This window comes from Panthera leo, chromosome A2, assembly GCF_018350215.1.
Source record: "Panthera leo isolate Ple1 chromosome A2, P.leo_Ple1_pat1.1, whole genome shotgun sequence".
In the NCBI taxonomy this organism is placed as follows: domain Eukaryota; kingdom Metazoa; phylum Chordata; class Mammalia; order Carnivora; family Felidae; genus Panthera; species Panthera leo.
Genome location: NC_056680.1, coordinates 12,258,115 through 12,272,564, shown reverse-complemented (window position 1 = coordinate 12,272,564; position 14,450 = coordinate 12,258,115). Strand labels below are relative to the sequence as shown.

The following is a 14,450-nucleotide window of genomic DNA, read 5'->3' as shown; positions in this document are numbered from 1 at the left end:
TACTTAGCTGAAGGTCAGCGTAATAAAGAAGGTAATTAAAGCTTAAAAGAAAATAAGCTGCCTGGACGTGTGTGTGCAGCAGGTCAGAGGAGAGAACTGTCAGCAGGCGAGAAGAATGAGACAGGGCACGGGTTCAGGAGAGGACAGAAACACAGGAGACACACGGCCAAAGACCAACACCAGGCGGGAGGGGCCGAGGAGTTAAGTAGCAATGAGGGCCAGAGAGCATGGTTCCGCATCAGAAAGATTCCGTCTGGAATCCCAGCTGCACTGTTGGTGATGTGGCTGTGTGTGAGTCTCCTCCCTATTTAATTTTTTTCCTAACGTTTATCTATTTTTGAGAAAGAGAGAGAGAGACACACACAGAGCGCAAGTGGGGGAGGGGCAGAGAGGGAGACCCAGAATCCGAAACAGGCTCCAGGCTCTGACCTGTCAGCACAGAGCCCAATGAGGGGCTTGAACCCACGAACCGTGAGATCGTGACCTGAGCTGAAGCCGGACACTCAACCGACCGAGCCACCCAGGCGCCCCTCAGGATCTTCCTCATGTGTCCCTTGAGGGTTACATTAGCAACCCTGTCTCTCTTAGCTAGTGCTGAGTAACAAATGACCCCAGTACTAAGTGGCTTAAAAACCTCTACTATTAGGAGTCACAGTTCTTTGGGCAGGAAATTGGCTGGGGCGCAGTGGAGCCAGCTCTGAGCCCCAAGAGGTTCTCAGCTCACTTGCCTGGCACCTCACCTGAGTTGTCCCAGCCTGTTGGGGTTAGGCATATGGGGCTTGGTGTTTTCTGTCACCGGGAAACTTGTTCTCCTTCACAGAGGCCTTGGGTCACTAGCTCTTGCCAAAGTGCCTTTTAGCACAGCCACTAGATTGTGACATGGCAGCTCTATGCCCCCAGGACTGCACAGGTGGATGCTGCCTCTCTCTTAGTTTCCTTTTCATGGCTGAATAATATTCCAGTGTGTGGATATACATCTCATTTATCTGTTCACCAGCTGGTGGACATTTGGTGTTTGTACCTTGTACCTGTTAATAGTCCTGCTGTGGACGTTTACCTGTACAAGTCTGTGAGTGTAGGTTTTCAGTGTTCTTGGGGAGATTGATAGGAGTGGATTTGCTGGGTTGGGTGGTAACTACCAGGCCTTCTTAAAGCTTTAACCTACACCGGGCAGAGCATGGTTCCACTGCATTCTCTAGAGCGAATTGTAGCACCCCTCCCCCCACTGCCATCAAGCGTCAAGAGGGGGAACTGACACAGGGACCTGACTGTCCGGAGGGGTTCATCTGGGTCCTCATGGAAAGCCCTCAGTGTGGAACCTGACATGTAGCAGGGACTCAACAAATGTCATTCTCTTTATTACTAAGAAGAATTCAAAACTGGGGCAGTGGGCAAAATGCACACTGTTAGGATTTAGATGGACATCCGTCAGGAGGCCTGATGGCAAATCCACGTTCAGGATTTTGGAGATTACGGGCACGCTTCTGATTAGCTGTGTCCGAGTCAGAAGATGATGGCTGGAGGCTACTAGAGGTCAGAATAACCCCAGCACTGGATGAGAGGACGAGGACACACCACATCTTCATTCTAGAAAATGGGGAACTTCGGGCACAAATGTCATAAGAAAAATCACCTGGCATTCTGCCTGTCAGAGATAACGGCTGTAAATATTTTGGCTTCTTTCGTTCCAGTATTTTTTCTGTGCATCATGTCCAAGAAGCATACATGTTTTTATAAAACCAAAATGATGATCGCAATATATATAGTTCATATATTGCATTTTAACATTTAATATGAAATCGGGAGCATCCCGTGTTGTTCAGCACTGATTTCAGTGCCTAGATTATCTGTCATCGGTCTATATATCTTTTTATTTATTTTGAAAGTGTCACGTACAGCGTGGTGAATTTCTACACGTTGTGTATACCATAAAACAAGACCACTACCCAGGTGGAGTTAGAGGATCTGGTGGTCCCTTTCTGTCCGTAACCTTCCCAGTTGCACGAATCGACCCCTGATTTGTTTACATACTGTGCTTTTACTGAACACTGGGGTTGCCTCTAATTGTTTACCCGTACACATGATGCTGCCGTCTACTTCCCCATATGTACACGTTTGTCTACACCTGATTGCTTTCTTTGGATACATTTTGCAAGTTGTGAAATACTGGGTCAGAGGGTATGAACATTTGGAATTGCTGTCCAACATCTTTCGTAGTGTCCCTATCCGCAGTGGCTTTGCCCTCCCGGGTGCACCTGCTGCTCCGCTCAGACCATACAATTACGGTGTTGTATTACTGGGCCCCCAACCTGTTTCCTGCGCTTGGCTTCAAAACTAGATCCTCCAGAGCAGGCTCTGTGCCTGCATCCCCCTACTTGGACCCACGGTGAAATTATTTGTGTTCTCTTGTCTGTCTTTGAAGCCCTTGCTAAGAGCAGTGACCTTTCAGGGGACTATTCAAAACCAATTGAAATCGGTTTCACTTTTAGAATAAGCAGGACTTGCCGCAAAGCCAAGCAGAACTCTGAAGCCCATCTCCGAGATCACTGATAGGGTTGAAGGAGCTAATAGAGGACAGCGTTTTTTAAAAATTCCCGCCAGATGTTAAATTCAGAGCGAACAAAGGGGTCCGAGTAGGGTGGTGGTTTACTCACATTTTTCCTATTATTCATCGAAGGCCTCACATAACCTTATTGGGGTAAGTCCAAGAACTTTAAATTGTGCAGCTCCCAGGGGCGTAGGTGTCTAAAGGGGGTACAGTCTCCTTTCACTTCAGAAATGAGTCTGCTGGGCGAGCCCCTGCTGTCATTACTTGCCACCATGTGCTTGCTGTTGCTGTGGAAGACTGGTCCTAAGTAGTTGTGTGAACCGGCCTGCTCGCAGCTCCCTTCTGTGATGCCCTTGCTTATGCGGCTTGGGCCTACAGTGAAACGAGCCCACTCCCTTTACCTCCAAGCTTGGCTGAGGACGCTCTACGCTCAGGCTCCTAAAACTACCTTCCTGCCACTTCCCATGGCAAGGGCAAGTCATGGGCTCGGAGCCTCTTGCCCTTTGGGGAGCCACCTCACTAGGAGGTAAGGCAGCCTTTTCAGGGGCATTACAAGCACAGAATATCTTGTCTTCTCAGGACAGTGGGGTGGATGTCCTCTGAACCTAATTTAAAGGACACATTGCTTAAGAAGAACCATTACAGCAAGGGATTTACCCTGAGCCCTGCCTTTGTGTAACTGATAGGAGCCATTTCAAGTGTCTCTTCCTTGAAGCAGAAAGTCTTGCTAGGTGAACTGCAGTATCTATCTTGGACCTAAGGGAAGCTAACGTTTTCAAGACTACCACTGAGTGGCGATCTGATTTAATTTTACTACTACATATATGTTAAATGTGGAATAAAACTATATATATATATATATATAACTAAACTAAAACTATGCAGGTAACTATATACATATATATATATGTATATAGTTATCTGCATGAATAGGTGCATCCTAATGTGTATATAGTATTATACTTAATATTTCGTTAAATATTTATGGAGCCCCACTGTGTCCCCCATCTATGGAACTGAACAGTTAATACCTCTGTCTGGGTGTGTGTATACGGCTGTCATGTATTGGTGACATGTTCATTCACTTATTTCAAAAATATGTAACAGGCATTGTTCTAATGGGGACACTGAGTGGAGTCAGTGCCCTTACAGAACTCAGTCATCTTAATGTTGCTTCTTAGTTTTAAAAAGGGCAGGTAAGTTGAGTGTTTTCCAAATTTTTTCTTAAATGACCTGGCCCACGCAAAACAAATTGCTTATGTCTATGTGATCCTTGATTAAAAAAATAAATAAGAGACTGTACATCTGAGTTAGAAATTAAAAGAAAGGCAGGACCAGAATATGCTTGGGGGAGAGCTTGTTTATTTTGCTTATCTGAGGTTGAGATAAAGAGTATCTCCAAATGGGCTGGTTTCCAACCTGGACCATGTACACAAAGCACCTCATTCTAGGAGGGAGAGTGAGTAAATTAAAAAGAAGTTTTTTGCCCATGTTTATTTTCTCCTGCAAGTGTGATGTAAAACTTTTCACATGTGCAGGAGGAAGCAGACACAACCACGTGCAGAAACAGCCGTTTTTGCAAAAACGCTTCCCAGAAGCATGACAAATGCAAGACTCACAGGTGTAGCACAGATCCAAGGCGCGTGTGTGGTTCTCATCAGCTGCCTCGCTCCTGTTTTAAATCTAGGTCTTCCTGTAACAACAAAAAAATTTATTTCTCCGGAGGCTGCGGCTAATAATCCACTCAGCCTGCCTTTTCACCCCTTCTCATAACAGTATTTCTAACAGGGCTTCCAGAGAGCGAGCGAGCGCTGGAGCTAGCAGAGAGCAGTGAAAAAAAAAAAAAAAAAAAGGCAGTAAAGTGGAGATGGGAAAGAGACTCCCTAGACTTGACGTTTAATTCTGGGTTTGACCTGTAACTCTGGGTGACCTTGGGCCTCAATTTCTTCCTTTGTGAAATGTATTGTTCAGAGAATGAGGGTTTCATTTTTTCCAGCATCTCCACGCAAAGCAGGGTGGGTCTTTTAAACCAGTGGTTCTCGACAGGGGACGTTCTACCCGCCAGGGGACCTCTGGCGATGACTGGACATTTTTGGTTGACCTGACTGGAGGAGAGAGTGCTCCTGGCATTTAGTAGGTAGAAACCCAGGATGCTGAATATCTTACAATGCACAGGACGGCCCCTACAACAGTGAGCCGGCCGCAAATGTCACTGGTGCCCAGGATGAGAAACCCTGGCGTTGACACACGTTTGCAACGTTGGGGGTCGGTGGGCTCAAGGGGCTGGCTTTGGGGCTTTCTAGCTGGAGTGAGGGCTCTCCCGAGAGGCGCTTCGCTGTCTCATGTGTTGGTGATCCCAGCACGCGAAGCACTGCAGACCCCCGCCCTCTGGAGGGGTGGGGGCATCCCTCTGCTCCTCTAAAGATGACCCTTCCGCGCGCATTATCACAACGTGGACTTGGCTCCCTCGCCTCCAGGAACGGCGATCGAGGGACTGGGGACCCCAGGCTCGGAAAACTTGTCAACTTCTCCCGCCCGCGACTCCCGTCACCTCCTTCGGTACGGGGAAGGCTTTTCTCCCCAACGAAGAGTCCTTCCGCCGCCAACCCTGAGGCGGCCGACCGGAGTGCCCAGGTTCAAGGACTCGGCGCGCACCGCCCGTTTCCGTCGGAAACCTCAGCTCCCCAGGGCCCAGCCGGGGGCGGGGCCTCCAAGCGGCGGCCGTTGCCCCGCCCAACCGCCTCCCAACGGCTACCTCCGGCGGGCGGTGGGCGGGGCGGGGCGGCGGACCAGTACGCCTGCGCGCGCATGCGTGGGGGTGCGGGGCGTGGCTCGCGCGCGGCCCCGCCCAGACCCGGCGTCTCTGCCCGCCCTATCTCCCAACCTCCTCAGCGTGGCGCCGACGCTGCGTGCGGCGCGGGTTACCCAGAGTGCTCCGCGCAGGGGCAGCTCACTGGAGTTTGGTTCTCGAGGCGGCGGCAGCAGCGGCGGCGGCTCCGGTGGCTCCTCCTCCTCCTCTGGTGGCGGTGGCGGTGGCGCCCCGGGCCCGAGCCCCGGCTCCCCTCTCCGCCACCCCGCGTGCCCCCTCCTTCCCCGGCACCGCGGGGAACATGAGGCTCCGCTCCCGGAGGCCGGCGAGTGAGTGACCCCCGTCCCCCGCCTCAGCCCGCCCGCCCGCTGGCCCGGCCGCTCCCCCCCGCCTCGCCCAGGCAATGACAGCGGCTCCGGCGTCTCCGCAGCAGATCAGGGACCGGCTGCTGCAGGCCATCGACCCCCAGAGCAACGTAAGAACCCGCTGCGCGGGCCGGGACGGAGGCCGCGTGGGCCCGGGACCCTCCCCCTCCCCAATGCCCCTCGCCCGCCGGGCTCCGGGGAACCCGCCCGACGCCCACCTGCCCCCGAGGGCCGCTGCCATCCCGGTCTCTCGCCCCACGGGCCCGAGTCGGGGGCAGGTCAGGCAGTCTGGCGGCGCTGGGTACGTGAGGCCGAGGCTTCCGTGCGGCCTGGGCGGAGGGAGCAGAAGGGAACTGAGGCCAGAGCTTTGCCTTTTCTTCCGCTCCAGATGTATGACCCTTACTGCTCCTTACGAAGCTCACCCGCCTTGCCCTTCCCCGGGGACCCGCGACCCCCGGGAAGTCTTCCCGGCGGGGGGGAGGGGAGGGAGAAAGGCTGTGGAGCAACTGGTGTCCGGGGTATGACTCGGGCGCCTGTGCCGCCTGTGTCTCGGCCTTCTGGGTGATCAGGAAAGTCCTCCTTTCCTCTTCTCCCGGCTGGAAGCATCTTCCTGGCTTCAGAGGGACCCCCCCTCCCCGCCCCCAGCCTACTTTGCCCTTAGTCGGGTGCCCAGGGCGCGTGGAGAGTCCCCCCTTGGTTCTGCGAGTGGACATGCCTTTGCCGAGTCCCTCCTGGGATCGCTGCCGACGGTAGATGATCGTGGGGAGGGTGGGATCCTTCCTGTTGCCTTTCTAGGCCTAAATGCCCATTGCGTCTTCTGACCAAGCCAGAGCCCCGCTTTTTGGTGTGAATTAGAGGTGGTGATTTTCTTTCCTGTTCTTCAAGAACGCTCCTTCGGCTATTACTTCCCCCCACCTGAGGGTTCCGGCTTGGTGGCTTGTCACTTAGAGGGTCAGGGTCAACCCCAGGGTGTTGCTTTCTTAGATGGTCCTCCACCGAGGCTACTGTTTGCAGAGGGATCTTCTCTGCCCCTCTTCGTGTGTGTAGGGGAAGACCCGTAGTGTCTCCCCTCATGTTTTCTCAAAGGGATTGTTGGCAGTAGGGGTCATTTTCTCCTGTGGCAGGAGCAGGTTGAGCAGTAGGAAGATGTTGTGGCAGGTATGAGATGAGCCCCTGCATTTGCTGGGAGACCAGGAAGTGGCCATTGAGATCACTTTTTAATATGCTGGAGATCCAAGGAAAAAATCTTTTTGTCTTGGGCCAGGTAACTCCGGTTTCTCTCACTGTAGGGTTTTTGTTTTTCCTTTACATTGGTTTGACTAATTACTCTTAGGACTGTGCTTTAGCCTGGTATTTTTGGAATAATTCACATTGGCTTGTATAATTTTGGTAGAAATTGAGGAGTTATGGTGTCTGTAAGTCTCTGGTTTTTGTATCATAAGTAATCCTCTTGTCCCTAGTCTTCAGGCCCCATTAAGATCGACTTGGTGGTAATTGTCTTCAACAAATGTTGTATACATTTTTGTTATGACTTTGGGGGTGGAGTAGGCACAAGCTATATAAAACCTTCCAGAATATTTTGCAGTAACTGGAGCCGCTGCAGTTCCTAAGACTGAAATATTAGAGAATAAAACAAATGACATGAAAAATGAAAGCTTGGTGACTTTTGCATCTTTTGTCCAGAGTGTAATTTCTTGAATTCCACGTGCCTGTTTGCCTTCGGGGAATCTGAGAGGTTGCTGAGATATTAGCACTGATCCTTAATGCCACCTAGGAGAGCTTTGGGATCAGGAGGCGCTTTGACAGGCGGTCATGATATGTTGTAGATTAGGTAGGGCAGTGACCTCAGAGGTTCCAGTATTGTGTAAGGCTGTAATCTAAAGGGTTCCTAGGGGGAGAGGAGAGGAGGGCAACGAGGAAGGGGGGTTAGCCAGAAGCGGGAGAAGGAAACAAATCTCATTTTTGTTGTATTTTAGTGTGTACAGTGGTGTTCATTCATAGGAGCCCATGGTTGCTGTAATGGCATGGGGTTCACATGTTATATGGCTTGTCTGGGGGGGGACTTTAGTGATGGGTGTGCATAGAGTCCTGCTAAATGTGAGCGTGGTGGATGGAATTGGGAAACTGTCTCTGGATACGAGTGATGAGGAAAGTGCCTCCTTTAAATGCTGCCATTGCCAGTGACCATCTGTGAGCATTGTTAGAACCTTTTGACAGGAGCGTGGCTTGAAGCAAACCCCATATAGAAACTGGAGCCGTGGCAGAATAGGTTGCCGACAGAGGTGGTGCGACCATAATTCTGCAGTTTCTCTGGATTGACCTGGGCTCAGGTGAGTGTGAGGTAGCTCCAAGAAGGCAGTGCCAGCACCCAGCTGCTTTTCTCTACCTTGACCAATTATGAACTCCACTTTGGGATAGTTAGTTGACACATATTTAAGATGCTCATGGAAAAAAAATGGGGACAGTGTTGAAGAGCCAACACTAAAATTAAACCTCTTCTGAGAGAAGCGACAGGGAATTGTGTCATGTAATGCTTACCTCTATGGGCATGCAATTATGGTTAACAAACTTAGCTTTTGCTTGAAAAATCAATGTCAGGGCAGCTGACCTAATATCCACAAGTAGCTGAGAAGTTAGGGAAATAACAAAGTAACATTTACCGACCATCTCCTTGACAAAGGAGTTCTTAAGGGGAAAGTTGTCTGTATGTTTTCAGTTCCAGTCTCTGGAGTATTTGAATTTCTGCAACAGCAGACTCTGAGTTAATAATTTCTGCCAACTCAGTAATAAAGTAAATCCTCTACACTTCTTTTCAAAAAGCGACTAACAGTTTTTCGGAACGATCTAAGCCTTACTCTCCTTGTGGTGTATGTAGCCAGGGTGTTGAAAATCTCTGAAGCGCAGTGTGCGCGTTTCTTCCCGCTTAATCTTCGTGGGTACAGTCAAGGGCCACGCCTTCTTCCTCTGCCCAGAAATTGGGAGTCCATCCACCCAAGCACAGTCTTCTCAGCAGGTGATGAACTTCTCGCTTGTATTGGACACTCCTCGTTTCATGGAAGTTCAGGCTTTGCCTTCTTGACCAGAATGTAGGCTTCGTGAGCATGGTTTGTTTCTTGTCTTCTTTCTCCAGGGCTGAAGCATGAGGCGCTTTAGGGTGCTTAGTGCTGGTTACACTGATTGAATCCTCGCATCCTTCTTGCTATATGTGCTGAAGTTTAGTCGTGTAATATTCTAATTCAGAACTCTCTAGAACCGTGAGGCACATGGATAGAATAGGTCTGAGACGGTGGAGTGGATACTGTATCCCCGTAACAAGTTGAATAATAGCACAAAGCAGGCCTTGCACAAAGCAGGTGAGCATCTCTGTAATCAGAACAGGGAGCGGCCAGAGAAGGCACTGCGGGAGAAGGGGACTTGAACTTGCCCAAGATGTCTGTGTAAAGGCCTCCTACTGATCAGGCTCTCTGGCAGGAAACTTCAGAAATGACTTTTCTTTCTTACAGTTACGCAGACGTCGGGTGCCAAGGAGAGGTGACCAAAGGGCCTCTGCAGAGAGAGACACACAAGAATGATAATTTCCCCCCCTAGGAAATTAGAAGATTAAGACGCCACCTAGCTTCTCTGGGCTGCAGGGTCTTCATGTACAAAGTGGGACTGGAACTGGTGTATGCACCCATGAGGCTCCTTCCGGATCCAGGGTTCAGATTCTGGAAGGGGTAGCAGAGGCTCACATGAGTTGTTCTAAAAGTTTTTTTCTTTTAATGTGAGGTGCATTATGTGAACTTTCTAAAATAACAAAATTCTCACAGATCCCAGAACTCCACTCAGAGATATATGCTTTACCTGACTCTGCAGCATTTGAACAGGGTCTCCTGCTTCCCCACAACAGTTCTGTAAGGGAGGGATGGTGAGCAACTGATCTCCCTTTCCTGCAGGCATAGAAACCAACAGCATAAAGACAGTAGGTGCTGTTTAAGTGGGTGCTTCCCATGGTCAGGAGAGGACAAGACGCTTGTGTTTCTTACTGACTTAATTTGAGGTGACTGCCCTAAAGTTAGGGACTTACCTGAAGTTTAAGTGACAGTGCTTCTAACTCTAAATGCCACCACACTGCTCTCAAAGGTGGAGCGATGGCTTGAGAAGAGGCCCAAGAGGTCAGTGTTCTTGAGCTGGTAAGAAAAGATGCGGGAGCCTTTTCTGTCCTACATAAGTTTATATGAGATTACAAATCGGTTTAGGTTTACCTGTGAGAGATCTAACAAGGTGATGATGTTAGACAGCCTGTCCTGGAAACATCTTACGGTTTCTGTCAGGGACAGAATCCTGGGCCAGACCATATCGTGGTGTGGCAATTGCCAACTGATGTGGAACTTTTCATGAGTATTGTGTGCTGGCTTTGTTTTCTGCTTCAAGATTACAAGCACTCATGATGTTAACTTAAAACATCATTGATCCTGCTGAAAGGAGGACTGTTACACATTGTAAAGGGGAAGACTGTTGGTTCTGATTCTCTCCGACGTTAAAGGTTATAAAATCTCAACACGTGGACTCTCTGATCACTCTGGTTGCCCAAATGGCAGTGACATTCCTGTCTTTGTTCTTCATATGTGGCCATGATATGTGAAGAAGAGAGCAGTGTGGCATTTTATGACTTTGGGAAACAGGCAGGTAATAAGTGTCACTTGTGACGCAGGTGTAAGTCCTTGTTCTGACTCACTCTCTCCCTTAGAAGAAGGTGGATTTTACATTCTGTCTTCACAGAGGTCTGGTGGTCATCAGAAGTGGCTTTACTTGTAATCATAGTATGTTGTCCTGCCTGGAAGTCACAGAGTCCTGGAGGATTGTCCAAGATCAGCTTGTGGGAAGGGGCCTTTGTCCTGATACAGTTGTAAGAAGACTCCATGGTCACCTGGGCTCCTGGGCTCAAGATGTAGCTGCGTGTGGCAGGACATGCACTTGAGGTTAGGTGAAGGAGAGGAGCTGTTCACCTGTGCCTCGATTTTGGTGTCTCTGCAAGCCATCTTCTCAGACAGAGCTCCAGTTTAACTGGAACCAGGCCTCAGTCCAGTCCCTAGGTGACTGCCGTTCTGTGGGCATGTCACCTGCCCAACCCCCACTGTAAATCGCCTTCTGGAAGCTGGGGGCTTTGTCTCCATCAGAAGTTGTGCCCCTTTCTTCTCCCTTATGGGAGGCTGTCCTGAGTCTGTCGGGTCCCTTTGGGACCCCTCAGTTGGTTGTTGGAGTGGGTGACTGAGTTTGTGGTTTGGCGAGTGACTGCATAGGCAGTGTGTTTTCAGCCTGGTCTTTCTAGTGCCCAGACTTGGAGCCCCCATCTGAAACTCCCCCTTTTTGCTCTCAGAGCACTGAGCTAGTATTGACATGGAGATTCCTTGATTCCTTGAACTGGGGAGTATTTCTTGCATAAGGAAGACATACCAATATTCTGCATGTGGTGTTTAAAAGTGCTCTCTGAATGAATTCCAGGTCTGAGGAGGCCATACACTTAACATCTCAATTGTCAACTGATGTATACTGTTGATGGAGAAATGTGGTAAAGCTGAAAAAGGTGGCTCAGCAGTTGAATAAACATTTCTAGCCATTGCTTATGGTGTTGGGTGTGGAGGGTGCAGACCTGGAGATGCCCAGCCCCTACCCTTGAAGGACCTGGAACAGGAGGAGAATGTGCACGTGGGCAATCTGGGGTGGAGGGTGGGGATCAGCGTCAGGGGAGGCCTTACAGGGCTGTAGCTCGTAGGTCCAAATGGAGGAGTTGTTCATGTTTCTTATTCAAAGGTAGTTCAGAATTCTTAAGAGCATGAAATGACTTCTAGAGCACTGTATAGTTTGTTTTCAGAGTGAAAAGTTTTACAGTCACATACAGAAAGCCAGCTCTTGCTTCATCTCTGATCTGAGGGAGACAGAATTTGACGAATAGCTGGCAAACCCTTGAACAATTTGCCCTCTCAGCAGTGGGAGGGGAGGGGGACAAGTGTCAGGCTCTGTGGAGGACCTGGGGTCCGCTTTCAAGTATTTGAAGAGCTGTTGTACCCCGGGTTAGGTTTGCTCTGTGTGGATTTTCGAGGCAAACCTAGTAGGGGAAGGCAGGAGTTCCTGGAGGGAGGCCGTGCTGCACTTGGGGAGCTCTTGATTATTGTCCGAGCTGGCTCACGACAGTCCAGAACCACTGTGCCAGGTGGGTGTGCACATGTATCTGGACCCCCAGACGCCTGCCCAAAAACTCCTGGAGGTTCTGTGATGGCGTGAGGAGCCTGCTAAAAAGGAGAAAGGTCGTATCAGGTGACATGTCATTGCCAGGCAGGTGGGGTCGAGAGCCTTCGAATGCTCCTGGGACTGCAAGGAAGTTCCCTGGCTCCATCCATCCACTGGGGGCTGTAAAACGGACAGCCGCAGCCTACAGAACACCTAGTATGTGCCAGGTACGGTGTGGAGCGCTTGGCTTCCTGTTTGCTCTCTGAACTAGTCCTAGAGGTAGATGTTCCATCTTCCTTTCAGGAGAGAGCAGAGATTAATGATCTCCACTGTCGTGGAGGAGGCTATGGGCCTATACCCAGTGCTGGTAGGCTCAGAAGCAGTGGGCTTAACTCTGACAGTCTCTTGCCTCCTAAATAAGCAGTGCCCAGGAGGGAATTTGGACTCCGCTGTGTCTTCTGTGGTTTTAACCTCATAAATACAAAGTGTTTTTAAATGTTGTTTTGTGTTTCCATTTCCATCCCAGTTCGGACAGTCTTTCCCTCTTTGAAATCTTCTAGCCTAACGGCTCCTAACCTTTTTGCCTGTCAGGATCCAGTTCTGTGATCAGAAATATTCAGGGGGCTCCTGGGTGGCTCAGCCGGTTAAGTGTCTGACTCTTGATTTCGGCTCAGGTCATGATCTCATGGTTCGTAAGGGCAAGCCCCATGTCCGGCTCTGTGCTCACAGAGCGGAGCCTGCTTGGGATTCTCTCTCTTTCCCTCTCTCTCTGCCCCTCCCCCAGTTGTGTGCTCACGCAAAAATAATAAATTTGTGCTCTCTCTCAAAAATAAATAAACTTTAAAAAAAAAGAAATATTCAGGAACTTGCATATATTGACAGGTGTACTTTGAGTAGCTGTTTTTTTGAGAAAATTCAAGGAAAGAAGCTACTCTTAATCGAGTCATGCTTTGAAATGAAGTTGTATCTTATCAAAACGGCGTCTACTTAAATCTGTAAGCTAACCTTCTTTGTTTGTGACACCTAGGTTGGGACTCTCTGTACCTCACATTTGTGACCTTCTGTCATCGCTACTATTCTCCTCTCCCAGAAACCTTTCCTGCTTTAATCCAAGACCGTCTCCCTCAGGCACTGTACATAACTTAAAAACCCTACATTCCTGCTGATAACCGGTCTTGTTGATTGCATTTTCCTTGGGATCGCGAGCTCCTTGGTAGTGGAGCACGAGTTAATCCCCATGTTTCTAGGGCTTCCATAGCAAGCCTGTGCTCAGAAGCTTGTTGATCTTCCTGTGAAAAGGGCCAATATCGGGAGTTAACTGTCAGCACTTACCCAGCAGACACACAGCTAGAAAGGATCACGCTGGGATCGGGAATCCTTCCCTCCTGCCCAGTCCTCACCCACCTGCCACCACCTCCCTGGTCACCTGAGAGAGCGCAGTAGTGGGTACAAGGTCAGCATTCTACTCTCCTGCCAGAGTCTGGGTCTTTATGCTGGGTTTGTCTACGGGATGTTTTTATGCCAGGCTGGGAGGGAAGTTGTACCTGAAATGCTTTGTGCTGTCTCTTGAACTGGCTGAGGAAAAGGCGTGAGGCATTTTTTTCCCTTCTGTTTCTTGGCTGTTATTTTTTACCCCTGTGACAGGGAAAAAAGATGACTCTTGATCTTAGATCCCTGTCTGTCTGTGGACCCTGGAGATACTGTTCAAATGCTGCCTTGGGGCCCTTTTGGTCACGTGACAAACGAGACTCTCTCTGGACGCTCCGCTTCCCTGGGTTTCATCAGGGCCAAAAAATGGGTGATGGTTCCTCCAGACCATACCCTGCAGTGAGTCAGCCTTGTGGCTGCTGTGGCGGTCCCGGTCACCCATCCACTGTGGGCGCAGAGTGATTTTGTAAGTGGTTGGCTGTGGCCAGCCTTGACTCCGTGGTGGGGGGTTCTATGATCTTCTCATGGAAGACTTAGGTGTATGTGAGCCCAGCTCACAACAAGAGTCCGGTAGGTGGCCTGGCAGTCCTCCTCCAGGCACCGGTAGCCGCCCCCCTGCCCTGCCCGCACTTGTACCTTTGGCCCCATCCCCTACCCGCACCTCCGGTCACATACCTGGCTCTGGGTAACCACCTGATCTGCCAAGCTGGCCGCAGCTTTGCCTGCCCACAGGGGGGCTGGGTTCATTAGCTCTCTCGACCTCTCTTGCCATCAGGTCCCTGGTCCGGCTCAGGTTGGCATATGGGGTGGTGGCCACATCCTCTTTCCCCAGGTGATCCCCAAGGTAACTAACTGCCCTCTTCTTCTTAAGGCCAGCCCTTCTGGAAGCCACATCAGGTAGACCCTTCCCAACTGTATTTGCCCCATGCATCTTACAACTGTGCCAGGCAGGCCGTTGGCAAGCTGACTTTTTAGTGCTGTCTGTGGGGGTCAAGTGCCAGTGATGTGTGTAGGATATAAAATAGGAACGGTTTACCCTTTTTGCTGATGGTTTCACATTTGCTTCAAGTATTCTGTTGGCCAGCCTCCC

The 14,450-nt window shown here is 50.1% G+C and overlaps 1 protein-coding gene and 1 long non-coding RNA gene across 3 annotated transcripts in view; one reads left to right on the top strand and one right to left on the bottom strand.

Moving 5' to 3' along the window:
• Window positions 1-3,890: 3,890 nt before the first annotated feature.
• LOC122214123 lies at window positions 3,891-5,308 on the bottom strand. The gene is made up of 2 exons (XR_006199747.1): window positions 5,100-5,308; window positions 3,891-4,241 (listed from the first exon to the last, which is right to left on the bottom strand). It is a non-coding gene; the product is annotated as an uncharacterized LOC122214123 (long non-coding RNA).
• Window positions 5,309-5,503: 195 nt separating this feature from the next.
• The window catches only part of MED26 (mediator complex subunit 26), a 52,718-nt gene continuing 43,771 nt past the window's right edge, over window positions 5,504-14,450 (top strand). Inside the window, exons 1-2 of one of the 2 annotated variants that reach the window (XM_042928808.1) lie at window positions 5,764-5,832; window positions 7,940-8,052. Coding sequence is in view for 1 of the 2 variants with exons in the window: in XM_042928805.1 (XP_042784739.1) it covers window positions 5,761-5,832 (72 nt within the window). In the remaining variant the exon portion in view is untranslated. Of the gene's footprint in view, window positions 5,833-7,939; window positions 8,053-14,450 lie in introns of both variants that reach the window. The other variant, XM_042928805.1, reaches the window with a different exon arrangement.